General features: G+C 55.0%; 1 protein-coding gene across 12 annotated transcripts in view; it reads left to right on the plus strand.

The window, feature by feature from the left end:
* Positions 1–3,893: 3,893 nt before the first annotated feature.
* ZFP3 (ZFP3 zinc finger protein) overlaps positions 3,894–27,596 on the plus strand; it is a 91,060-nt gene continuing 67,357 nt past the window's right edge. For 5 of the 12 annotated variants that reach the window (XM_072821594.1, XM_072821595.1, XM_072821597.1 and 2 more), the window contains exons 1-3: positions 3,894–4,036; positions 12,184–13,841; positions 16,621–16,713. In XM_072821594.1, coding sequence (XP_072677695.1) covers positions 12,192–13,703 — 1,512 coding nt within the window. In that variant the 5' untranslated portion in view covers positions 3,894–4,036; positions 12,184–12,191 and the 3' untranslated portion in view covers positions 13,704–13,841; positions 16,621–16,713. Of the gene's footprint in view, positions 4,037–12,183; positions 14,866–16,571; positions 16,714–21,406; positions 22,468–22,725; positions 23,707–27,596 lie in introns of those variants that run through there. The other 7 variants (XM_072821588.1, XM_072821589.1, XM_072821591.1 and 4 more) reach the window with 7 other exon arrangements.

Genomic DNA, 27,596 nt, shown 5'->3' on the forward strand with positions numbered 1-27,596 from the left:
GATGCTGGCGTCTTGTGTATCATGTGGACTTGGCAGCTGTTTTGATTTGCTTCTGCACCTCCTGCGGTGATGGTGTGCATTCTGCTGTTATTTTTAAATGTACGGTTATGTCACAGACGAGAGGAGCCAAAGAGACATGATTACCAAACGTAATGTGGTGTCTGGATGGGATCCTGGGGTAAGAAGAGGACATTGGTGAGGGCTAAAGAGATCTGGATGAGTTATGGACTTTAGTTAATAACAATGTGTGATTAGTTCACAAATTGTAACAAACGTCTCAGACTCATGTCTCAGACTCACATCAGATGCTCATGGGGGAAATTGGGTGTGGGGACATGGAACTCTGTACTGCCTTTGAAACTTTTCTATAAATTCAAAACCGTTCTAAAATTAAAAGCTTACTTAGGAGCATGTGGCTGGCTCAGTTGGAGGAGCATGTGGTTCTCGATCTCGGGGTCACGAATTCAAGCCCCACGTTGGGTGTAGAGATGAGTTACAATAAATAAAATAAAATAAAAAAATAAAAGCTTACTTAAAGCAAAGGATTACCAAGATGGTAAAATGTATTGCTACAGTTTTAAATATTTTTATATGGTTTTTGTAATCTTTCTATAATAACACCCTTATATTCATTAGGTAATGGTACCAATGTTAGCCTTGAAAAATACACGTAGAAATCTTAATTTCTTTTATTTAAAGATTTTATTTATTTATTCATGACAGACAGAGAGGCAGAGACACAGGCAGAGGAAGAAGCAGGCTCCCTGTGGTCCTGTGGTGAGTCCGATGTGGGACTTGATCCCAGGACCCCGGGGTTATGCCCTGAGATGAAGGCAGATGCTCACCCACTGAGCCCCCGGGCATCCCTGTGTAGGGTTTTACTTTGGTAGATGGGAGATACTTTACGCATGTCAGGTAAGCGAGGATTTTGTGAATGTTGGATTTGAAATATCTTCTCTGGAGCTGACTCATTGTCAACAGAGTGGCAGAACTTGCTCCACCCCATTAAGAAGGGGTGGAGGCAGATTGTGTGTCCTGTGGGCCTTTGGGGAGACAGTCAGGTTGCAGTGAGAAGAGCCTGAGGAGGAGTCTGGGGACGTGGGTGCTAATCCTCGCCTCCCTGCGTCTGACCCGATTACATTTGGACAAGTCGGTGAGTTCTTTGGGCTCCCTCATCTGTGGAAGCCTTGTCTATACTCACTGTAGGCAGCCTAAGGAAGCTTGCAGATGCTCTTACCATGGCCCATGTAGGTGAGGGGGCTTCGTAAGTATGTTAGCTATTTGTACGGCTCGGACATGTTGCTTTTGCTCTCTTAAACCTTGCCTCAAAGCCTGTATTTTCCCCCACCTGGATAAGCCTTAGCCATTGTCATTCCCTACGTGGCATGAACGCTGTGCGAGGTCAAGGATCATCATGGGAGCAACTCATGTTGCAGGGGAGGGGAGGTCCCGGAGCCCAGAATGGGTCTAGAGACAGAATCTGTGGGTGTTGGCAGCTAAATGAAGCCTCGGAAACAAAGGGACCATGTGTGTGCGAGGGGCCCTGGGTGCCAGCTCCTCTGCCCCACCCCTGGTACCCAGCATGGAGGCCCAATTTCCCTGACGCTGCTGCACTTTACTCCACGTAAAGGGGGTTCTGGTTTCCCTGGAGAGAGATGTGGACCCCACAGGACTCCGGAGCACCTCTTAGGCATGGAGAACTTGCCTGAGCAGGACTTGCTATCCCAGCATGCTGAAAAACTGGCGTTGCTAAGTCAGGCTCAGAATCGGCTGCTCTGGTCTCCTGGGGGGTGACTGTCGGGTCTAGGGCAGGAGGCTGCCCTTTTGATGCCCTCGGTTGCTTCTTCAAGGCTGCATGTGGGAGGGGAACAGCGAGGATGTAATCGAGTCCTGACTCTGCTTTAGCTGTGGCTTTGGTGTGTGTAGGTGAGACCTGAATGTTTTGCGGCTGGTTTCTCCTGAACAGGGGCTGGGCCTGAGCTGAAGGTGACTGAGCCACCCAGGTGCCTCCCTAATCCCATAATTTCTCATGCAGAAGATGTGTCAATGGGGCCTGAGAATGTGCATTTATAACTAGTTCCCAGGAGATGCTGATCCTGCCAATTCAGACCACATTTTGAGTCATTGACCTAGGTTGCTGTTTTTCAACTTTGTTGGCTGCCTGTTTGAATCACTTGGAAAGCTTAAAAAAACCACAAAGTGAGTGTACATATGCCTGTGCACACACACAACGCCCAAACTGGAACACCTGGGTGGCTCAGTCAGTGAAGCGTCTGCCTTCGGCTTAGGTCATGATCTCAGGGTCCTGGGATCGAGTCCCACATTGGGTTCCCTGCTCAGCAGGGTGTCTGCTTCTCCCTCTGTCTCTGCCCTCTGCTCATGCTCTCTCTCAAATAAATAAAATCTTTAAAAAAATGCCCAGTCCTTGTCTCAAATCAGTTTCAACAGAATCTGTGCGTGTGGCACCAGGTGTCAGTAGTTCTAAAGAATTCCCACCCCACCCCAATGATTCCAATGTGCAGCCAAGGTTGAGAATCCCTTATCTGGGTTCTTGATGCAGATGCTTGTTAATGCAGGTGGCCTAGATAGAAGTCAGTGAAAGTAAGTATCTCCCACCTTTGGTTCTGAGGCCGGGTACCCTCGTAGTCTGGGCATCTTCCCTTGGGATGGATGTTGCCAGCGATGCCTGTGATGGGGGACCGTGGGAGTGGATACAGGCTTTGGAGCAGGATACAGGACATATTCTTTGGAGTAAACCAAAGAATGCTGCAGGAGCGGTGGTGGAACCGGCAGACCAGCTGACTAGGAAACAGACCACGACTTCTAGGAAGCAGGGAAAGGCCTCCGGGAAGGATAAATGATACATGGACCTTAGGGCTCTTCTTGAAGAGTATTTTTCCCACTAGCTGTTAGTAGCCTAGGCAAAGGAAGTGGACATTTCAGCCGATCCAGGGTTCACACACATCTTGGGTAGTTGCAGATGGGAGGGCAAAGGAGTTAAGGATATTGGTGATATTGGTGTGGGTGGCAGAGGTGCTTGACTGGAAGGTTGGGCCTAATTCCAATGACCAACTCAAGAGAAAGTTCTCCTTTCTGACGGTGTGTGTACTGTATATAAACACAGTACCTCTGTCTTAGAGTGCCGGGCCCCAGCTGGGGCAGACAGGTGGCCCTGACCGGATAACCGGGCTCACTCTCCTGCCCCACAAATACACTGACGCTGAGAACCGGCCGACCGGAGCCAATCACAGCCCTTGCCCGAGAACCGGGATTTGGGAGGAGTGCTGCCGGCCGGGGCTGCGCTGGAAGGGACGGGGCCCCTCTGGGACGTGACCTGAGAACGGAGACCTGAAACCAAGAAGCCCGTGGTGCAAAGGACGGCACAGGGGCCACCAGGCAGAGGGCCCGAGCACGGGGGCGAGCCAGCTGCGCTGGTCACACATCAGAAGGCCGGCGGAGGAGGCGGTGTCCTCGCTGCCCCGCACTGTCCCCTGCGGCGTCCCCTCCAGCAAGCCCCACGGACCTCCGAGCGGTCTCCCTCTCCTCGCCCCGCTCCTGGGCTCCCGGGGTTCGGCGCTCCGGGAAGCGGGCGACGGGCTGAGGGCCGAGCTCGGAGCGCCCAGCGTCCGCTCGGGCTCAGGTGGACGAGGGGCAGCGACAGCGGCGGGCAGAGCGGCCGGCCCAGCGGCGGAAGTGCGTCCCTGGGGCCGTTCTAGGCCGCCTGGAGGACCCGGCTAGTCGGTGATCCGGGGGTTACGCGGGCGCCACCGGGCGCGGGGGTGCGGACGTCCCGGGAGCCGACGCCGCGGGAGGTCGGCGGGGCGGGCACCAGGGGCGGTGGCCGGGCGGGCCCGGGGGCGCAGGCGGGGCGGGCTGGGGGGCGCAGGCGGGCCGCCCACCTGTTCCTCCGCGGAGGCCGCCGCGCGCTGATTGGCCGAGCGCACCGGAAGTGGAAGCAGGGCGGCCGCCGCCCGTGGGACAGAGATCTCGGCGGCGGGGAGCGCGGCGCTGGGAACGCGGGGAGCGAGTGGCGGCGGTGAGACCTCCCCCGGGGCGGCGCGGCGGGGCGGGGCGGGGCTCCGGGGCTGCTGCGGCCCGCGGGCCGGGCGGTCGCGCCGAGCCCCGCTGTGACCTTGGACTGGCTGCCCCCCCACCCCCGCCTCCATTTCCCCACCTGCTCAGGGACGCGGGCCCCGCAGGGTCTCCCGGGACCCCCAGCCCCGAGTGGGCGGCGGGGACGCCAGGGCGGGCAGTGGCGCCCCAGCTCGGCACCCCGGGCTCCTGGGGAGGGGGCGGGGGGGTGTCACGGACTGTAGCAGGCTCTGAGCGCGGAGGGAATGGAGCCGTCGTGGCGGCGGGACCGCGGTGGGGACGGGGGGGCACTGGAAACGACAGGTCCTCGGGATCGGGAGGAGGGAGCTCCGGTCTGCAGACGGTGAGGGGCATCTGCGGTGTCCGGGCATCGTGCTGGGCTCCTCGGACCCGAACACGGATGCATGTGCAGTGATTCCTCACTGGCCCCCCAGGCTTGTTATGTAGAGGGATTCACCTAGGCGGTGTGTAAGAGTGCCCGGACTGTGGCAGCCCCCCACCCCACCCCCCCAGCAGCAAGGTGAAGGGAGCTCCATCCTTGCTCCAGGGGCCGAAGAAGGCTGGGTGGGAACAGGCTGGCCAGACACGGACCATACACTGCAGCGGCTGCTCCTAGGTGAGGGACCTCAGGGGCACACACAGGAGAGGACTCTGTGCCTGAAGTGCTAGCAGTGGGCGGGAGTATCCCAGCAAGTGGGTATAAACTGTTCCCAAAGGGGAGGGTGCTGCAGTACCCTCCCTGGGGACCGCGGGGAGCCCGGGAAAGGGCCTGACCAGGGGGGCATCCTGAGCCACCTGCACGAGTTTGTATTCTGTAGGCCTTGGGAACCTGTGATCGGGAAGCCACATGGCACAAGTCAGGGCAGTACAGTTGAAAGGAGCATGAGAGGGACGCCTGAGTGGCTCATTGGTTGAGCGTCTACCTTTGGCTCAGGGCATGACCCTGGGGTTCTGGGATCAAATCCTGCATCGGGCTCCCCACAGGGAGCCTGCTTCTCCCTCTATGTCTCTGCCTCTCTGTCTGTGTCTCTCATGAATAAATAAAAAATTAAAAAAAATAAAAAAGAAGAGGAGCATGAGAGTGCCTGCTTCCTGCACGTGTGAGTGCAGATGATGGGTAGGAGGGGATCCTGGTACCAGATACTGAATATTTGGTGGGACCTGGCCTTTCAGACATTACTGGGAAGTCTGTCAGCTTTAAGATGCTTTTGTCTGCAAGTAACATGATGCAACTCAGCCTGGCTTTGTGCATGTGTGCAAGCTCTCATGATTGGAAGTCAGGTGGTGAAGTGCTGTCAGGACAAACGTGGTGGCTCCACTGTGCCTCGGTTTTTAGCTCTCTCTGCCTCATCCAAGCTGGGGGAGGAACGGCAGCAGCAGCAGTTCCAGGCAACGACATCTCCAAGTCTTTTCTTGTGCTGCTCTCAGGATGGTTGGCTTTATTCCCAGAGGCTCCCAGCAAACCTGCTTAGAATATCATTGACCCACATGAAGGCATATCCATTCCCGAGGCAGTCCCTGCTGTTGTGAACAGTTGCTTGCGAGGGATTTGGTCGCTCTGGGTCCTGGAACACTTAGAGGAGGTCTCATCTCCTGCAGAGCGTGCAAGGCCACTTCCCACTTCTTTGGTCAGATGCACCACAAAATAATTGGGGAAGCTTTGTATCCTCGTATCTACTTGTCAGTCAACTTCCAAAGTGTTTCATCATAAATCTGAGTAGTTGCAAAGGATGTTTTGCATGTATTATAAGCTTTGGCATTTCGACATTAAACCTCATGCGGCGTTCTGGGATCCCTGCCCAAGCTTTCGTGTGCTCGCCACATTCTCTGCCCTCTCTGTAACCCGTCTAGTCTCGTAGTGCCCCACACTTCCCTCCCTGCCCCAACTCCATCTGCGTCCGTCCTGCTCACCCATCTCAAGTGTGTCTCCACTGGCATCCTCAGGTCACTCCCTCATTCTTCCACCACCTGTGTCCCCGGATTCCCAGCTGCTCTGGGGCTGGAGAGAGTCCGGAAAGCATGCCGACGGGCTCCTCCTCCTCACAGTGACCCTCTGGGGCATGCCTGTCTCACAGGGAGGTTGTGAGGGCTTCACAAGGTAGTGCCCAGCACGCAGTAAGCGCTCCTCCGTACCCCACGTCAGAATGCCAGTGTGCTCTCTCTTTCTTCTCTTCTTCCTTTTCCATGTGCCCCATGGAAGCCAGAAGGTTCCTTCTGTTCCCTTTCTCTTTACCCCGGTGCTTCCTGGCCTCTGAGGCCTTGCTTCCCTCGTCCTCTGCCCTGAGCGCTGGGGCATGGCGTGTGGAGTAGTGCAAAAACAGCAACTATAACATCTGTGGGCATGGGGCCTGCGGTTGCCTTTCCCTCCACCATCGGGCCTGCCTAACTGTGGCCTCGTGGCCCCATGGCCTGCAGCTTTCCCTTCCAGGCTCCTTCACCTGGTTCTCGTCCTTCTTTACGGGAGGGAGAGAGCTGCCTCCCACGCAGGCCCTCCGTTGTTTTACTACCGTGTATCATTCTGGGCTGGAAAAACCTCTGGCGTGTGGCCTCAGCGAGACTCTGTTGAGGAAGGAAGTGATTCTTGGGCCTTTTGTCCCTCCAGTTCCAGCCTTCACATTCAACAGTATTGTTAGATCTAACCAGACTGTCAGCTAATGGATTAATAGTTCTTTGCTACAGATCACATCAGGGTTTTTGGCAGATAAGCTCAAAGGATTGGGTGAGGTTGCTGTCTCAAGAGACTGCTGTAAACTCTGATTTAGACACTTGAGGGCAAGCTCAGGTCCAGTCACGGCAACTACAGTCTGAGAAGCGTAAGGGAAGTGTGGTTTTTAACTCCGAGAAGATGATCTGGTCTGTTGTATTATATGTACTCTGAGTTCAGGGGAGGGTGTGCCCTCCAGAGGGAGGGCAGGAGCCTGTACCTACAATCCTGCTGCCTCACACGCGTGTGGTCCCAGCAGGCCAGCCCTTGGGTCGAGCTGAGCGCCCTGGACTGAATGTGGGGCGGTGGTGCCAGTGGCTTCCCAACCTGCCGGGGCATTATGACCACCCAGGGCACTTGTTCAGGACACAGCGCCCTGGGCCCCACACCCAGGGATTCTGGGAGGCCTGAGGTGGGACCTGGGATTTAGCAGTTTCAGTACATTTCCCAGTGGATTCTTGGGCATCCAGCCTCGTTCTGGGCTAAGAATTCTTAAAATTTAACAATCATTTTATTAAAAAACAAACAAAACAAAACAAAAAACCGTCTTTCTGCTCTGATTGCAAGCCTATGATACATCATGTTCTCAGGGTTTATGTGGCTTCCCATGTAGATTTTCATCTGGGCAGTGTGGTCCTTTCAGTTTTAGTTTTTGTTAATGAATTGGTGGGCATCTGGTGTATGCATCAGCACTTTGTGGGTGGGGTGCTCTCGGGGGTGCATTGAAAAAAACATCTGGGTTTGCAAAGCTGAAGACCCTGTTGTGAACTGTGGTGACCCCAGAGTGGTCTGCATGTTACCTCCAGACTGAGGACCAGGAGGGGTCACCCTCCCACTCAGGTGGGCACTTCTGTCTTCTCACTCTCTCCAGAAACAGCCAATTCCAGGTTTAGGGGAGTGAAGTGAGAAACAAAGACAGGAAACAATGGATGGAAATTTGAATTCAGGCTGTGAGTAGGGGAGTGTTTCCCCGGGAGCATGAGGTCTGATGAGTAGCTGCACCTCTGGGAAAATCTACCCAGTGGATTTTGGCTTTGATTCACTTGTGAGGAGGTGCCAGGAAGGAATAAAGCAGTATCATTCAACAGGTGACATTATTATTGTGTCACTGGCAGAATGCCTGGCAGAAGAGCGGTTGGAGGGGGTCACATTCAGTTGGGGAGACTTTCTGGATTTGAATTTTGAACTAGGTCTCGAAGTTGGGGGTGGACATATGCTGACTTCTGGGTAGTGTGTCCTCTCGTACCGTGGGCAGGTGATTTTCTACGTGGTGGGGACAGATGTGGGTTATGTGAATTATGACTTTGTGAGGCACTGGATAATGGAAGGCAGTGACTATGGGAGAGACGGGGAGGAGGGAGCCGGAGGGGGTGGGGAGTAGACACGGAATGAATAGTACCAGCTCTGGATCTGGATCTGGATCGGGGCTGAGTATCAGGGAGACGTTTTTTTGTAGGATGGCACTTCCCGGCTCCTGTGGCACCAGGAGTGAAGAACAGAGGTAAAGCCCCTGCAGTGGATCCTTGTGTGTAGCTACATACTCGCCTGTCATTTGCAAAAGAATCAACAAAAAGGAGAAATCCAGCTTCTGGGTACCTGCCCTGAGTCTGTGGGAAAGCCAGGGCACCTGCTGGGTGGGGTGAGGAGTTGAAGATTACAGGTCATTTTCGGGGGAGCACCAGAGCTTCCAGGATGTCGGGGTTCCTCTAGGAGATCAGGTTCCTTCCAGGTGTCGAGAGGGCGACTGGTGAGGCTGGTGGTGCTGCTGACCACCGTCCTCTGGTTGGCTGGAGGTTGGCAGAGGTCACCCCAAATCACTGCTTTCCCCTTCCCTCCAAACCTGGTTCTCCACTCACCCCATTCCCCCTTGTAGGATCATGTTCAGGCTTTGACCTTTCATCCAGATTCTGAGAGAAGTAGCGAATTTGTTCATCAGTCTGCCGCCACCTGGCTGTGCTTCCTGGGCCATGGAGCCTGTTCTCACAGGTCACCCGCGGCCACCTGATTGTCCCGGTAGACATTTTCCAGGTGGCCCTTCGTAATTCTGTCTGCCACGGCCCTGGTGACACCTGGGATGGGGTACCTGGTTCTTTCCTTCTTCCCTGACCATCCCTTCTCTCATTGGTGGGCTTCTCTTCCTCCACCCCCCTCCTTTGTACTAGGATCCAGACAGGAAACTGCTCACTCAAAATGGGATGATTGAGGAAGGTCTGTTTGCAGAGGAGTTAATTGTAGATGACCTGGGTGTGGGCGAGGTGTTGAGGAACCCGGGGCTGATGACACTGGAGGGGTCGCCAGCTCGGGCCTGAAGAGACGGAAGAGGTAGGAGAGGCTGCTGGGCCCCAGGCCCTGAGACAATCAAGGGGTAGGACAGACTCCCCGAGCAGAGTAATGACCTTTGGTGCAGGGATGCCACCAGCCTAGGGTGGCCTCACCCTACTTCTGGTCTCCCGCTGCTGGGGCTCACCACCACTGGAGTGCAGCTGGAAGCCCGAGGGTCCAGTGCTGTCTGCCGCGGTTAGCGTTCTGGGGCCCAGAGTGGGGTGGAGAAAGGTGGGAAGACCTGGAGGAAATGGAGGAAGATAAGAGAAGGGCTCATCCACGTTAACTTAGGCTTCCTATGTGTCTGTCCTTGGCCTCCGGCACTTGTCACGCAGAGCCCTGACCAGTGTAAGTTTCAGACCATTAGGCTGGTTCCCTGATACTCTGTGTGGGTATCTCGAAACTTCTCTCATGTGACACAGAGTTCATGGGTCCTCTTCTCTCAGCTAGCTGCACCAGCATCCCTAGCCCCTGGCACTGCTGGCCCCTGATAGCCTGTCTTATCTCCAGGGAGATCGGGGTAGCGTCGTGACCCCTCCTCTGTCTTCCTTACCTTGTATCCCATGCGGTCACCTCCAGCCCCGTCTCACAGAATCTGACCTCCGAACTCTTTCTCCAGCTGTCTTCTCTGCATCCCCTCTGCTGTTGGCGCCCTGGTTAGAGCTCATGCCCCTTGCCCTGTGCTTGCCTTGCTGACCTCCTGGGTCCTGGCCTGCCGCTTACTGGGTAGTTCCACGAAGTGGCCATTAGTGCACCTGTGCCTGACCGTGGGCTGTGTCACTCCTTGGCTTCAAAACCATTCCACGACTCTGCATTGTCTTGGGGATAAATAGGCCCATGGCTGCCCATTCCTGCTTGAGAATCACCTTCCACAGTAATCCCTTTACTGGCAGAAGGGCAGAGGATTGTACTCCTCAGATTGGCTGTGGACTCCCTGGACAGAGGCCAGGCTCATTGTCCTAGTGCTGGGACCTCACTTCTGTGACAGGGATCACTGCACCCCTGGGCCAGAGTACCAGTTAGGAATCGGTTTGGCTTCATAAAAACAAGACAAAAAACTGCAACAGCTTAAGCAAGGCAAAAGCATATTTCTCTCACATTAAAAAAAAAAAGGCCAGGGCAGTCTGGGTGGCTCAGCGGTTTAGTGCCACCTTCAGCCCAGGGCCTGATCCTGGAGACCCAGGATCAAGTCCCACGTCAGGCTCCCTGCATGGAGCCTGCTCCTCCCTCTGCCTGTGTCTCTGCTTGTCTCTCTCACTCTCTCATAAATAAATAAAAATCTTAAAAAAAAAAAAAAAAGTCCAGAGGTGCCTGGGTGGTTCAGTTGATGAAGTATCTGACTTCGGCTCAGGCCCGTGACCTGGGGTCCTGGGATTGAGTCCCGCATTGAGCTCCCTGCAGGGAGCCTGCTTCTCCCTCTGCTTATGTCTCTGCTTTTCTCTCTCTGTGTCTCTCATGAATAAATAAATATAAATTCTTTAAAAAAAGGGGTGTGTGTCCAGAGGCAGGCATTCCAGGATCAGGATGGCAGCTCTGTGGAGTCATCAGGGTCCTTCCTGCTCTGGCCCCATTGTAGGGTCTGGAGTGTCCTGTGTGCTCACGGTCCAAGGTGGCACCCTGCCCATCACCTGTCGCCCAGGGCACAGTGTGGAAAACAGTGAAGCAAGGCATCTCCTCGCCCCTGAGGAGACTTCCCAGAAGTCCCACGCTCTTTCATCTGCACTTTACCATCTCATGTGGCCAAAGCCAGCCACAGAGAAAGCTGAGGAATGTATTTCTCTAGCTAGGCTCCTTGTTACACTAAATAAATTCATTATTCCGTTGCTAATGAAGTGTCGAAGAAAGGACATCGGTGACAACTAAAAGACTTTTTGCCACAGCCTTTCAGAATTTTAGAAAAAGTGTAGGCTTTGGGATCCAAAAAGGATGAAGAAAATTCTGTAGAGATCGTTTATAAAACCAGTCTGTAAAAAATAAGTCCTGTTGCCACATAATAAGAATAACAGGTTAGAAAACGTAAGAAAAGTCACCAAGAGGAAAGGCGTACAGAGACATGACAGGCGTGAAAACACCAGGATACGTTTGGACGTTTCACAAGGTGATGCTGGGACTGACTTGGAGAAAGGTGAGCGCAGACCGGAAGTACTGAGACAGAGCAAGAGCTAGCCCCACACGGGACGTTTCAAGGGGTTGGTCCTGGGGAAGGAGGAGGCAGGTCAGCGGCACTGAAGGGAGCCTGGAAAGTGACCAGTCTTGGGGCTTCTCACGGGGCGGGGGCCCTTCCATCTGTGGGGGGTAGAGCGGACCCGGGGCACCCTGAGGCCGGCACTGTGTCACCCACACAGAGGGGAGCTCAGAGGCCTGACATGTGGTTCTGCTTGGGCTCCACTGTGGGGACCTTTGGATGGTCGGTCCTGTGGATACGGCGCCCTGGCCCATAGCCTGGTGAGCGTCCCGGGGCTGTGCGCAGTAGGGGTTCCTCGCTCCACCCTGGGTACTGCTCTGCTTGTCGTGTTGCCTCTTCTCCGGGCCTGTCCTGGCCGTGCACACCCTGTTCATGCTTTCTACCACCCCAGGCCCTCTGCCAGCTCATCACCCATATTCTGCAACTTTCACCAGTGTCTCTCCCCATCCGTATCCCATCTCCCTCCTTAAGTCTCTTCCTCTGGGGATGCCTAGGGGGCTTAGTGGTTGAGCATCTGCTTTCAGCTCAGGTCGTGATCCTGGGGTCCTGGGATCGAGTCCCACATCAGGCTCCCCAAAGGGAGCCTGCTTCTCCCTCTGCCTGTGTCTATGCCACTCTGTGTATCTCCCATGAATAAATAAATAAAATCTTTAAAAAAAAGTCTCTTCCTCCGATGATCCTGTCACCCGTCGGGGTCTGCCTTTTGTCTGGCGTGCCCGCCATCACCCCAGGTCCCTTCTTTGGCAGCATCCTGTCATCTCCCCAGACCCCGGGACTGCTTGGGCAGGTGACTGATGGGCACCTGCCCTCCAGAGTGCCCTAGCTCTATCCTGGTCATGTGCCATGTAGCCACTTCACACGCTGCCCTCTGTCATTTCAGATTGTAACATGGGGACCGAGAGCACGGAGGTAATCCCCAAGGAAGAAGTTTCTGAGGAACCCGAGCCACGTGCGACAGGATTGGAGACACTTCCCTGGGTGGTTTGCCAGGGCCAGGAGTTCAGAGTGGCCTGCGCAGAAGACACGGTGGACAGGCACTCGAGAAGGTCCACTGACAGGAGCACGGGGCAGTTGTCCCCTCGGGGTAGGGGCCTTGCACCAGGGCCCATTGTCTTTCAGAGGCCACCCCCAGGCAAGAAGTACGGGGAGCGTGGGGAGCAGGAGCGCACCTGTAGCCTCGGGGCACCCCTGCTCACGCCTCAGGCCAACCCCCCAGCTGAGGCCGTCCCTGCCTTCGCCACCTCCCACCACAACCCCATGGAGAATGTGGAGTCTCCCTGTACGCAGAGAGCTCCTGTGGGTGAGAAGCCTCACAGGTGCAAAGAGTGCGGCAAGGCCTTCAACCAGAACTCGCATCTGATTCAGCACCTGAGGGTTCACAGTGGAGAGAAGCCCTTCGAGTGCAAAGAGTGTGGAAAGACGTTTGGGACCAACTCCAGCCTGCGACGGCACCTGAGGATTCATGCCGGGGAGAAGCCCTTTGCCTGTAGCGAGTGTGGCAAGGCCTTCATCCAGAGCTCACACCTCATCCACCATCACAGGATCCACACGGGGGAGAGGCCATACAAGTGCGAGGAGTGCGGCAAGGCCTTCAGCCAGAACTCAGCGCTTATCCTGCACCAGAGGATCCACACGGGCGAGAAGCCCTATGAGTGCAACGAGTGTGGAAAGACCTTCCGGGTGAGCTCGCAGCTCATCCAGCACCAGCGCATCCACACCGAGGAGAGGTACCACGAGTGCACCGAGTGTGGCAAAGCCTTCAAGCACAGCTCGGGCCTCATCAGGCACCAGAAGATCCACACCGGGGAGAAGCCCTATCTGTGTAACGAGTGCGGGAAGGGCTTCGGGCAGAGCTCTGAGCTCATCCGGCACCAGAGGATTCACACCGGTGACAAACCCTACGAGTGCAATGAGTGTGGCAAGACTTTCGGCCAGAATTCTGAGATCATTAGGCACATTCGCATTCACACTGGCGAGAAACCCTACGTGTGTAAGGAGTGTGGGAAGGCCTTCCGGGGCAACTCGGAGCTCCTGAGGCACGAGCGGATCCATACCGGGGAGAAACCCTACGAGTGCTTCGAGTGCGGAAAGGCGTTTAGGCGGACCTCACACCTCACCGTCCACCAGAGGATCCACACCGGAGAGAAGCCCCACCAGTGCAGCGAATGTGCGAGAACCTTCTGGGACAGCTCAGAGCTGCTGCTCCACCAGAAGATCCATGTTGGGGAGAAGCCTTACGAATGTACTGACTGTGAGAAGACATTCGGCCAGCATTCCCAGCTGCTCCTCCACCAGCGAATCCACACGGGCGAGAAGCCGTACGAGTGTCAGCAGTGCCAGAAGACGTTCAGCCGCAGCTCCCACCTGCTCCGACACCAGAGTGTCCACTGCGCAGAGTGATGGCAGCCAGCGAGGGGCTCCGTGCGGACTTGCCGCGCCCATAGCTTGCACATCCTATGCGTGGACAGACCCCCTTCTCCCTGTGTGTAATGCAGCGGCTGGAAAGGATGGATGCTTTTAGGAGTCGGTGAAGTTTCGGTACCGGGTTAAATCGTAAAAGCTGTTTCAGGCCTTAATATTCCCTCTGTACCCCTTGGCGCTCCCTGCCTGCTGCCCCCCCGGGTGGATCCCGTCGCTCGGGTCAGTAGCCACCTTGTAGCCCAGATCGTCACTTTCCAGGAAACGTGCAGGCACATGATCCCAACGCCACCCAAGGGTGACACAGCAGATGCGTGAACGTGTGCCCCTGCGGTGTTAGGTTGAGGTGGAGACGACGCCCCCTGTTCCCTAACTGTGTGGCCCTGGGATCCATCGATGGGCTCCTCCTAGCTTCACAGTCCTGCAGACGTGCTCCTGGGTTTCCTTAGATGATGGTGGTGTTGCTGAAGAGCAGGAAGTCCCGGGGATACCCCGTCCTGCCAGACTGCCTCGTTCTCCTGCAGAGGGTGCAGGATGGAGGAGACAGACAGGCCCTGGCCGGGACTCTGTGGGGCCTCAGAGCCCCGAGGGGCTGGCGGGTGAGGGGAGCGGGGGAGCCGTGATGCTGCTCTCTCCGGGGCCCCCGTGCTGGGCTGGCTTGCCCATGGGCTCAGGCTGCGCCACCCAGAGCCTCCACCTGGCTTGCCCGCAGCCCAGGGGTCCTCGTCGTCTCTACCATGTGTTCTGTGTTCTCCCACAAGCTGCTGCTTCTCCGAGGAAACATCCTGGGGTCTCCATGTGCCCACGTGTCTGAGGTGCCAAGTGGCGGCTGGCACCTGGGGGCGCCTGCCTGCTCTTACCATGAAGGGAAGGGTTTTGGACTCCATGAGCTGCGGGGTTGAGGCAACCCCGTGGGCCTGGACTGCCAGGCGCATCTGGAGCACTCTGCTCTCAGTCCCTTTCTGACCAGTCACCAGTGCCTCGCGTTCCCTGTGTGCTAGGTGCCGGCATGCGGCCATGCAGTCTCCGTGTCAGGTTTCACAGCCTTGCCGAGGAGCAGAAGCTGCTTAAGGGGGGTACTGTTTATGTACCATAAAGTCCACCTGTTTGACGTGCCCAGCTGATTGATTTTTGACTGACAGAGGTGTGCCACTAGGGTGGTGGTGGTGACCGCATGGGCGAGGTGGGGCAGTGGGGTGACCGGGTGGGTGGGGCTCCTGTTGGTGCACATACAGCTGGTAGGGCCTGCAGCCTGCCCCAGCCCTGTGCTGGGTCCCAACAGGCAGATTCGCTGCTGCCCCACCTGTACCCTGCACACAGCTTTTATTTTTACTATGTGGATTTGACTATAATAGATTCATATAACGGCCTCTGAAATGTAACCTCTCATGGCCAAACCCGTTCAGCGGGTTTATTCTGAAGCCCGCTGTGCTCACCCGGGTTCAGAGCCTGGGCCTGAGCGGAGTGCCGTCGTGTGGACACCTGGCGGTAGGCCTCATCTTTCCATCTGTGCTCTGGTCTGGCACTCAGGCCCCTGGTGGGGTGATTCTCAACCCCCTGTTCCCCCATGCCCATACAGTGATGACACGTGCAGGGCGTGCTTTTGCTTGTTGCTGACCTTGAAGCTCACCTGCCCGACTGTGCCTCTGCAACACAAAACTTGGGTGTCACCCGTCCCTCTGACTTCCAGTCCCATGTTCACATGCGTGATAGCCACATGCACCCTTGGTGCTCTGGTGGACGACAGACAGTCTCTCTACTGGACACACAGTTCACACCCCCTGTGACCACGTCCCCTGCCCCTCCCCCGCCTTGCACCCACTCTTCTCAAGGGGACTTGGAGCTTTCCTTCCGTGACCCCCCTCCATCTCTGGCTGTCAGAATCTGCCTGTCACCGTGAGCACTAGTCACATGTTTGTGCAAGCAGAATTCCATCGAGGAAAAGAATTATGGATTCCCGTAGGTCTAGAGCTACAAAAACCAGACCTCACACTCTCAAGGGCCTCCCTCAAGACTCTGAGAAAGCCCTCGGGAACTTTGGCAGCTCTGTCTGTGCATGTTTTCCTCATCCCAGTTTTCCTGGTGCACTAACACGTCCGGTTTTGTTTTGTTTTTTCCGACCCCCTTATTGCTGAAATTTCAGGGCTAGTGTTTACTGTCATTACTCCTCAGATTCATCATGTGCTTCCCCAAGGCAGGTTCCTAAGCTTGTTAGGTGAGGGATCCCCGAGACTCAGGAAGGCTCTGCCTAGAAAAATATGCACGTGACCTTGGGGAACTCATAGGCCACCTGAACCCTGTCCTCAGAACCACTCCCCCCCTTACCCCACCCCCGTGGTCCTCTCCCTCACTTCTCAAAGCAAACTTTGACCTTGGAAAGACACTAACCTGGTAAGCAGCAATAACCACTCCCTTGTGGCGTGCCTCGACATTTGGGGTGAATCTCTGTGGGAGCCATCTGCCTGGGCATGCACCCAAGAGCCTCCGGGAAGGAGGAGCCCCAGGAGAGCCCGGGGATCCACAGAGCCCTGCCACTTGCTGAGCACTGTGACGTGTTAGCACCTGTGCACGGACCCTGGGGGCCCCAAGGGAGCCCAGGACGGAGGGAGCAGGTCTGAGCCCCAGAAGGCTGGTGGGAACTGAGCATCTGATGGTGGGCGGCGCCCCCAAAGGCTCCCAGAGCTCTGAGAGAGGAAGAGGGCTGGGGGCAGTAACCCATGGGCAGGTGAAGCCTCTCCATGAGCCCCAGACCTGGCTTAGGCCCTCCCCACTCCCTCCCACATCCTCGTCTCCAGCCCCAGGATTGCTCAGAGGACTCTGCAGCCACTCCAGCCTCCCCTGTGTCAGCAGCGGCGCGGCTGGAACACTCATGTGTCCTTGTTTGTAAATCGCTTTGCAGGCAGCGTGGACCCAACTCCTATGGCGTCTGGCACCCGCCATGTCTCCAGATAGCCACCTGCTTGCGGCCACTGCCTTGCCTCCGGACCACAAGGTAGGAGCCCCACCACGCAAGGCCCTAGCCCGTGGTGTGGGGGTCCTGGACCTGTGGGGAAGAAGGGGTCGGGGGGCTGGCCACAGCCAGCCAGAGGCTCAGGAGTCTGCCTTCCACACCCAGGATAGGCTGCTTTCTGCCACTCCACAGGCATTCCCAGCTGCCATCCTGGCCGGTTCAGACAGCTGCTGAATACTTTGCTGTCGAATTCTAACTTAGTTATGGTGGGAATGGATGGACTCAGGTGGGGAAGGCGACGCCCTCTGAGGCTGCGGGGTAGGAGGGCTGGCCTGGTGACTTGACCGTTTGAGGCCTTTTGCACAGAAGGAGGTTGGTTATGCCTCAGAGTGGGGAGAGTCTGGGACAGCTCCTGGGCAGATCCCCCACAAATCACCAAGTAGGGAGCAGAGCACTGCTACACCCTTGACCTGCTGGCTTTAAACTGTGGGGCAAGGGTGCAGAGGAAGGGGCTTTGGGCCGAGTGGAACTATAATCCACATCCCAGTCCACTGACTCCCACGTTGGGGAGCCTCGGGGGAAGGGGAGGCAGTGCGTGTGACCTTGGAGGTCTTCAGCGGGGCCCAGAGACTCTGCATCATAGAGATGTTCATGCCGGGCAGCAACCCTCCCAATGTGATGATTCCACCTTGGGGTGGGACTCCCACGTTGAGGCTCCACAGACACCTGGCGCCAGAGGGGCCTCACCCCCTCCAGCATCACAGCATCCACCATGCGCAAGGCACTCTCATTGTGACCTAAAGCCTTCCTCTGTCCTCCTCATCGGGGTCAAGAGACTGCAGACACCCTTTGTGGCACCTGCTTGTGTCTCGCTCCCCGGGGATGGGGCTGACCTTGTAGAAGGGCGTCTACCCCAGGGTCAGCCACTCAGAGCTTAGCAGACAAATGGTTTCCATGAGCAAGAGGCCATGAGTGATGAACTGGACACTCAGTGAACCGAAAGCTGCCTTTGGCTTTTCTCTGCCGATCCTTGATCACCTCCAAAGGGTGACGGTGGTGTGAAAGTTGTGTGTTACCTGTGGCATCCCCTTGTGTGACACGGGGATGGGGAAAAGTTGGAAGCTGTGAACCAAAGGTCTCTGTGCAGTGGCAGCCGTGTACTCAGGTGCGGGCTGCCGTGGGGCACCTGAGGCACGTGCCACTTCAGCACCAGGAGAGAGATGGTCTCTCTCAGAGACCATCTTGTTACCACCTAAGAGTCTCTTGTTACCACCTTTGCTTCTTTATCTCTTTTCTTCCTTCTTTTACACATTATTCTGCTCTCGGACACGTCTGTCCTCCATGCGAGCTGGTCTCAGACACATCTGCTGGGACTCCATGTTCTTGTTGCGACGGCTTTGTCTCATCATGGGCTGGTGCTCTCCTCGGATGGATTTGTCCATCTGCTCAGGAGAATCCTCTAAATAAGCTCTGAAATGGGGGCTGCTGCTGCTGTTTTTTTAATTTATGATAGTCACACACACACACACACACACACACAGAGGCAGAGACACAGGCAGAGGGAGAAGCAGGCTCCATGCACCGGTAGCCCAACGTGGGATTTGATCCCGGGTCTCCAGGATCACGCCCTGGGCCAAAGGCAGGCGTCAAACCACTGTGCCACCCAGGGATCCCTTTTTTTTTTTTTTAATTTAAAGATTTTATTTATTTATTTGAGGGGGATGTGCAGAGGGAGAGGGAGAAGCAGACTCCCCGCTGAGCAGAGAACCTGATGTGGGACTCGATCCCAGGACCTCAAGATTATCTCGGTCACTCCTTGAGTTTCTGTGTCCTCCTCGGTAAAGTGCTTTGTATGTGGTAGGCGCCCAATAGGTGCACCCAATAGGTGCAGCTTCTTTTTCTTCTTCACCCATTTTACATTTCTTCTGATTCACCCCGACTTAGGGATGCTTTCTCGCAAGCTCCAGAGCCGTCATAGAATACAGATTGCGTCTTAGCCTCTGCGCTGATCGTTACGGGTTGTGTTTTATCTTAAATCTCTTGCCTACGTTATTACTATTATTATTCCGTCTATTACTATTATTATTATTCCGTATATGTTAGTGCTGCTAAGGAGCCAGTGTAAGCGGATGTGGGGTCTAATTACTGTTCCCAGGCTGTTTCTTTGTCAAGTCTAACTAGCCGGTTTACAATGAGGTTGCGGAATGTGATGTGTTCGGGGATCTATCACAGAAAGTTCTTCCCTCGGATTCTATTCTGCACAATCTCCCGAAAATCCAATACTTTCCTCTACTTATAAATTTTAGTTGTTTCTTTCTTCTTTAAAAAAATATTTTATTTATTTATTCATGAGAGACACAGAGAGAGGCAGAGACACAGGCAGAGGGAGAAGCAGGCTCCCTGCAGGGAGCGCAATGTGAGACTCGATCCCTGAACCTAGGATTATGACCTGGGCCAAAGGCAGATGCTCAACCACTGGGCCACCCAGGCGTCCTTAGTCCTCATTTCTAAAATGAAATTCCATGTCGCAGCCAATTATGCTGCCCATGTACATATTACTGGATTCAGCCAATGTGGTTTTGATCAGCACGTTGATGTATTTTTCTTCATGTGTTTTCTACCTGTTGTTTTCACCGGATTCAGAAAACCATCAGTACCGATTGCTTCAAGTATTTTTCCACTTTCCTCTTTTTTCCCCCAAGACTGTAATCACACATATATTTGGTTGATTGAAGTGGTCTCACAGCTCACTGATGCTCCTGTCATCCTTTTTTTTTCCTAAGTATTTTTATCTGTTTCACTTTGGTAGGTTCTATCCTCATTTTTCATCTCAGACATTGTAATTTTAATTCTAGAATTCAGTTTACATTTTTTTTTTTAAGATTTTACTTATTTATTTGAGAGAGAAATTGAGAGAGCACACAAGCAGGGGGAGGGGCAGAGGGAGAAGCAGACCCCCCACTGAGCAGGGAGCCCGACGATGTGGGACTTGACCCCAGGACCCTGAGGTCATGATCTGAGCCAAGGGCAGATGATCTGAGCCAAGGGCAGATGCTTCACCGATTGAGCCCTCCTGGCACCCCTCATAAAGTCCTTACACAGACTGTCCCCCTCACCTTTCCTGGCCTTCCCGCACGCTGCACATTCTGCGTGGAGACCTTCCTTCTTCTGTCCTCCCTGCCCCCTCTTCCTTGCTGACCCCCCATATCCTGAGGCCCAAGCCTGGGCTGCACCTCCAGTTCCCTGTGCCCCCACAGCAGCGTCCTGCCAGGATACGCACCCCAGCACGTAACCTCGTGTCCCTTGCTCCTCCACCTCCACCTCCATGTGGAATTTGATGGAGGGAAACATGAACATACTGATGCATCCAGATGCACGAGGCGAAGGAGGTGTATCATTCATACACCTGATCTTGCAGGTGGGGATTTGCAGCTTCTTTACGAATTGATGACTTAAAACAAATAGTGTTCATTCACTTCCCATGCCTAACATTTCTTTATCTCTTTACTCTGCTTCTCTGATGCCTTGTTTTCTTAGCTTGCAGTCCCTGGGAAACAGCCCTTGAGATGGAGCGTGTGTGGGAGTCCATTTGGGGGTGCCCTGGGGAACACTGCCCGGGAGAGCAAAGATACCATGGGCCTGGCTGGGAGCAGCTACAGCAGGAGCCTGCATCTGTCCTGGGGACATGGGGGGCACCGAAGCAAGGGGGCCAGGCCTATGAACACACCACCCCTTCCCCCTGGCCTCTCCCTGGGGATTTGGTCAGGGGGCTCCAGGCAGCCTTGGGGACCTGTGAGGTGCACCCAGCAACCCCGGTGCTAAGGACTTCTTTCTCTCTCTGCTTCCACATGGACAGGATACCAAGAACCTGGCACATAGAGGTGTTTACAAAACATTTTTTCCTGCTCTGCTTAACCTGTTCCATGGGTGGGTTTTTTTTTTTTTTTAATTTTTTTTTTAAATTTATTTATGATAGTCACAGAGAGAGAGAGAGGCAGAGACACAGGCAGAGGGAGAAGCAGGCTCCATGCACCGGGAGCCCGACGTGGGATTCGATCCCGGGTCTCCAGGATCACGCCCTGGGCCAAATGCAGGCGCCAAACCGCTGCGCCACCCAGGGATCCCATGGGTGGGTTTTTAAATTCTGGGATATTCAGTCACATTGAAGATGCTACTGCCTTTTGACACTGTCCTAATCAGTGACATAGGCGGATATCAAGTCCTTACCTGCTCCCGCCATGGATGAGGCATGTTACTGGGAGGTCACCCCCACCCCCATGTGCAGGTACGATTTAGCCCCTTTGCACAGAGGAGAAAGCTGAGACTCAGGTTGAATGACTTCTCAAGGTTGCTCTGTATCCCCCCCAAAACTCATCTGCCTTCATCCTAACTCCTGGTCCCTCAGAACGTGACTGTATTTGGAGAGCGGGTCTTTAAAGAGGCACTTAGGTTAAAATGAGGTTATCGGGGGCACCTGGCTGGCTCAAGGGTCGTGAGAGCCTGTTGGGCGTGGAGAAAGGCCTCGGGGTGCCTGGAGGTCTCAGTGGGTGAAGTGTCTGCCCTCAGCTCAGGTCATGGTCTCAGGGTCCTGGGGTTGAGTCCCGCTTTGGCTCCCTGCTCAGCGGGGAGTCTGCTTCTCCCTCTGCCCCTCCCCCGGCTCATGCTTGCTCAAATAAATACATAGTTTTTAAAAGAAAAAAAAAACGAAGCAGCACAGCAACCGCTGTCCCTCCAGCACTGTCCACAGACGAAATCTAAGCCCTGTGCTTGCTGGTAAAGGAGAAATGGTGCGGATCCAGTAACAGAAGCAGGACAGAGAAGGACAGAGGAGGAGGAGGAGTGGAAATGCACTAATGACCTCCCAGTGCCCCAGGGTGCCTGGACCTGTGCCCCCAGGTGACAAAGTTTCTAAGCTGAGGCCTCAGAGGCCCCAAGAGACAACCAGACTTTCCACGAGGCTCCGGCATGAGCATGGACAGGAGGTAAGTAGAGCCACGGGCATCCACGCACACACCCCGCGACCAAGCCCAGGCTGCAGGAAGACAGACTGGGAAACTGGGAAGTGCTGGTCCCCTCAAAGAGGACCAAGAGGTTTGCACTTCCTCCTGAAGGCCGAGGGGAGCCCGTGAAGGGGTTAACACAGAATGGTGTAAGCACAGTGAGGTGCTTAGAAGACCATCTGGATCATTTTCTGAAGGATGGGCGGTGGGTCAGGGCTGCGAGTAGGGTTTTGGGGCAGGTGACCCCAGCAGTGATGTGCCCTGGAGTGGGTGACAGCCCCAGTGGGCTTCGGGCAGTGGGCACAGATGGATCGAGTCCGAACGTTAAAGAGGCAAAACTGGGCGGAACCGGTGCTGTCCTCAAAAGAGGGGGCGAGGGGACAGGCGTCAGGGTGACATCCATGCTTCTTGCCTGGGCAACCGTCTGATTTGTGCAGTTGGAGGTGAGGACAGGGCAAAGGGGACATCACCTTACACATGTGTGAGGCACCTGTGGGGCCTCCGGGAGCAGCGTCCGGGGAGCCAGTGATGGGTCAGCAGGTCAGGAGCCCAGGAGGAGCGTCTGGAACGCAAGGCACAGATGCCAGAATCACGAGCATGCCACTGGTACCTAAGGCAGAAGAGCGTCACCATGGGTTACGGTTCGGAGCCCTGGGCATGTGCTGTGGGAGTAGAACCGGATCAGAATCCCGGCGTCCTCATCTCCCTTGGCCATCCTTCCCTGAGGCGTCCCACAGAAGGGGCTACCGTGGGGATGAAGCCCCCTGCTGGATGGAAATCTGCACACCATCACAGGGTAAGCTTCCCAAGAAACACCACGGGGCCAGGGGCCTCTGTCTGTTTGTTTGGCTTTGGAACCATACCCTGGATGTAGCAGGTGCTCAATAAGAAATGATAGAATAAGCAAATAGGTTACCTGTTGACCTTCTTTCCCTAAATCACCCCTGAAGTTCTCTTCTCCCTTGACTTCCACAATGTGTGATGGTCTGGCCATGGGTACTTTTTTTACCCATTTCTCCTTGTATTTCTTCTTTTTTTGGGAATGTTACGGAAGCTCAGCCCCTTGTCCATCTTTCTGGGACATCTCAGTGACTCCGTCACCTCTGGCTCCCGTGATCACCTTCATCTGGGCAGAATCCTGAATCTGGAACTCCAGCTCCTCACCCACACTTTAGTCTGTAATCACAGTACATGTCTAGTCCCATGTCCTGCTGGATCATGAAGCAGATGGATGAAGATGAACTCATCATCTCACAGCTATTCTCCTTTCTTACCGTCCATTTCTGACCAGTTTTCATGGAACACATACTGAATTGCGATCCTACGGCATTCAGGCACCGTTCTAGACTGTGGGAATACCCTGGTGCACGAGACAAAGTCCCTGCCCTCGTGGGGGCTTGTGTTCTAGAGGTTTCTAGGCCAGACCCACAGGAGCATATGCCACCTAAAATGTGGTACACACACCATATACATCAGTCACACCCAGGAGCTTAGTAGAAATGCCAGTTCTCAAGCAGCATCCCAGGCACACTGAGTCAAGGCTGTGCGTTAGGGGCCCAGCATTCGGTGCCTACCCAGCCCTGCAGCAATGCCCTCATCATCTCAGACCCCCCTCTATTCATACCTGGGAAACCTGAAGATTCCTCCTGTGGCCCTCTCCATCCCCATCTTCATCTGGAACCTTTGAACCTCACATATGCATTGTTGGAAAATCTAATCAATCTGTTTTCTGGCTCCATGCTGTTGGATGGAGGACTTTTCTCAAATCCTGCCTTCACCGACAACAATGATAAAAAACTCACTGTGGAGGTTTAAGTCATCTGTTCAAGGAAATAACAGCTTCTCTGGACCTGAGAGCTGTGTCATGTACCCTAGGGCTGCTGTAACAAGGTACATGGATTGGGCGGCTTCCAAGAGAAATTCACTCTCGCAGTTTTGGAGGTGGCTTCCCTCTGTGGGCTCTGGTGGCAGCGGGCAGTCCTCATACCCCTTGCTTTGTAAACACGTGACCACAAGCTTGGCCTCCCTGTCCACATGGCTTCTCCCTGCTTTTGTCTCTTTACATGGCCCCATTCTTACAGGGACACCAGTCGTACTGAATCGGCGACCCATTCTACTCCAGGATTTCCTCCCCTTAACTAATTATATCTACAATGATCCTACTTCCTAGAGGGTCACATTCTGAGCTACTGGGGTTAGGACTTCAATATACGGAAGGAACACAGTTTGGGAGCGGGGCACAATTCAATGTGTACCAATAGCCCCAGTGTACAGTTCACCTAAGAGCAAACCTGTGCTCCAGCGTCTCCCCTAACTTCCCTGTGTGCCAGGCCTCGCCCCATGCTGTCCCTTTGCCCCTGACTCTTCTGCTCCCTATGTCCCTCCAGCTCTCTACCATCTATTTTTAAAAATATTTAATTTATTTATTCACGAGAAACACACAGAGAGGCAGAAACACAGGCAGAGGGAGAAGCAGGCCCCCGTGTGAGGAGCCCGATGCAGGAGTCCATCCCAGGACCCGGGGATCACGACCTGAGCCAAAGGCAGATGTTCAACCCCTGAGCCACCCAGGCACCTGCTGTCCACCACCTACACTGAGAACCAAGGACTCACATGCCTGCCAGAGGCCAGGCACTTCATCAGAACAAGTGACGGAAGCTAGATGGTACACGACAAAGGGATACTTTGCTTCCATGCCAGGCAGACAGTGGAGATTGGTGGGAACTGGGGATCTGGGAATTCGATGCGGAGTCTGAAAGCAGAGCTCCTCTAATTCCTGCTACGTGCACCTGTAGACATGTGGGCTCTGTGAGGATACGTCTGAGCCTCCAAGACACAGTTACATCTACACCTTGTGTGGGTAGATGTGAAAGCCATTTCCACATTTTAAAATGCTGGCCACGGATTCAAATAAAAATGAACTGTGTGAGCAATGGGGGGAAACACGTCTGCAGCCCTACCCAGCCCAGGGGCCATCATTTCTTCAGCCTGTGACACTCCCCATGGTTCCAGGCCTCCCTAGAATGTTGGCACCTTCTAACCATTTCAATCCTGTTAAAGTCACATTGATGTTTATGTGCTGGGTGATGCCAAAGACAGAACCATGTCTAGAGGGACCCAGAGATGCACCCACTGAGGAAACGCGTGAAACAAGTTAGTGTGAGTGAGCACTAGCCCCGCAAGCTAGACAAGAGAAGCTCGGAGGCAACTCTGGAAGGCTTCTCAGAGGAAAGGGCTTTGGAAGCTACTCCTAAAAGGATGTGCAGACCTTTACTAGGACGCTACTGGCCTAAGCCTTACCCCCTCCTCTGAACTCCAAGGGCAGGAATATCAGGAATATCTCAATCAAGTGTGAGAACACGTGTGTCCCCCCCGCCCCCCACATCGGGGCCCTCGGTAACCCCCCGAACCCAGGAACCAAGTGTTTTTGCAAAGGCTCCAGGCACAGAGCAGGGCAGAGAGAGGAGTGGTCTGCACCGGTGTGTGTGGGGGGGGTAGGGGCTGGAGGTAGGCAGCTCGCGGGCCCCTAGGAGGGAACTGGAACCCACAGGGGTGGGGGGGAGCGACAGCTGAGGGTCGTGGCGGTGCGCGCGGGGAGCCGTGGGTGGGGGCCTCCCCACCTTCCTCGGGACCCTAGCCTCTCCCTATTGGCCGGCCCCTGAGAGTCTTCCCTGCACCCTGCTTCCCGGCGTGGGGCGGGCGCCGAACCCCTGGCTCTACGCACCCAGCGGTCTCCCCTCCGCCGCGGCCCCGCCCCCCGCCACCGTGTCCGCTCTGCGCAGACTCGGCCGGACCCGCTGCGGGAGGCGGGGGCCTCCACTGCGCAGACTATGGTGATCCCGCCTCGCCGCTTCGCGCCCGCTCGCGGGTCCCCTCTGCGCAGACTCGGCCAACTCCAGCTGTGGGTCCCCTCTGCGCAGGCTCGGGCCAGGTCCGCTTTTGGAGGGGGGGTGGGGTCTCTGCACAGATTCGGGCCAGGCCCTCGGCCTCCGCTGGGACTCGCGCGATTCCGCTCCGGGGGGCTTCGGGCGGCACCGGGTGGTGCACCTGCTGGTCCTGCAGGATCTGTGAGCTGCCGGCGGCTGGGCTTCGCCCCGTGGGTCCGGGTGGGCGACCCCAGCAAGCAGTTTTACATTTTTGTTCCAATTCTTTTTAGTCGTGTCCCCCACCCCGCCGATCCCGCAAGCCTGCGTGGTCTCATTCGTGGATGCCTTCTGTTTGTATTGTCCTGTCAGAGGCTTGGGACACAGGTGCACAAGGACAGGCACCAGTAACGTTTAAAAGGGCAGGTTCTGAAGTGAGAAGGCCAGACGCGCAGAAAGCTGACGGGCTCAGTCTCCTACTGCTTAGGGGCAGTGTGACGCTGGCAAGCTGGTTAACCTGAGTCCCATTTGATGGATGGGTCGTTCCCCTTTCCTCACTAATATATTTTTAAAAGATTTTATTTATTCATGAAAGAGAGAGGCAGAGGGAGAAGTAGGCTCCTTTTGGGGAGCCCAATGCGGGACTCGATTCCAGGACCCGGGGTCACGCCCTGAGCGGAAGGCCGAGGCTCAACTGCTGAGCTTCCCAGGCGCCCTCCTCGCTAGTTATAAATGCCGTCTTTTTTTTTTTTTTTTTTTAAGATTTTATTTATTTATTCATGATAGTCACAGAGAGAGAGAGAGAGAGAGAGGCAGAGACACAGGCAGAGGGAGAAGCAGGCTCCATGCACCGGGAGCCCGATGTGGGATTCGATCCTGGGTCTCCTGGATCGCGCCCTGGGCCAAAGGCAGGCGCCAAACCGCTGCGCCACCCAGGGATCCCTATAAATGCCGTCTTTGACGTTGACTCAGCGTACACGTGTATTTGGTTATGTACTTGGGGTTTGCTCCAGTCATCTCCATCTTTCTTCTTTGATAATAAACTGTTACTGGGAGCTTTTAAGTGTGTGTTAGAATCTGTCTGGTAGGACCAGTCCTTGCTCCGTTTACTCTCTCCTCCCCCTTTCTTTTTCCAGAAAAATTGTAACCATGAAAATATTCTTATATTTCTTACATTATTTTTAAGTTAACAAAATAAAGGGGGGTTTGATTTTTTAAAAAGATTTATTTATTTATTTATTCATGAGAGATACAGAGAGAGAGAGGCAGAGACATAGGCAGAGGGAGAAGCAGGCTCCATGCAGGGAGCTCTATGTGGGACTTGATCCCGGGTCTCCAGCATCATACCCTGAGCCAAAGGCAGACGCTCAACCCCTGAGCCACCCAGGTGTCCTGGGGGGTTTGATTTTGAAGGGTTTTTTTCAGTGTTAAGAACCAAGATCTGGGGCACCTGGATAGCTGAGTGGTTGAGCGTCTGCCTTCGGCTCAGGGCGTGATCCTGGGGTGGTAGAATCGAGTCCTACATTGGGCTCCCCACGGGGAGCCTGCTTCTCCCTCTGCCTGTGTCTCTGCCTCTGTGTGTGTGTCTTTCATGAATAAATAAATAAAATCTTTTTTAAAAATGAAAATAAAAGCAGCCCCCACCCCCATCACCTCCTGGCAGGCAGCCGCCTCTCTGCTGTCCTGCACCTGCTCCCTTGAGGTGTATTCAGTAAACTTCTTTCTCCTTTGTTCTGCTTCCCAGGAATTCATTCCCTGCCCAAAGTACTGGCTTCCATCCGATTGTTGCCCCACATTTGGGGGCCCCCATCCCTTGGAGAGACACCCCATTTAGGTACCACATTTGGTGGCCTAGACAGGGAGACTGCAGCCCCCTGACATTTGGGGGAACCCCACATGCAGAGCCTTTGCCAGTCCTGGGCTCTCTGTGGGTCCTCTGGGAGTCTCTCGGGACTTGCCCTTGTGCACCGGCTCTGATCCTCCCTGGGGGACTGATGGCCTCCAGCCTCGGTGACTCTTGGGTGAAGACCCAAAGCCCTGGGGGAACCAGCCAGACTGCCCT

The sequence above is a fragment of the Canis lupus genome, chromosome 3 (assembly GCF_048164855.1).
Source record: "Canis lupus baileyi chromosome 3, mCanLup2.hap1, whole genome shotgun sequence".
NCBI classification, from domain to species: domain Eukaryota; kingdom Metazoa; phylum Chordata; class Mammalia; order Carnivora; family Canidae; genus Canis; species Canis lupus.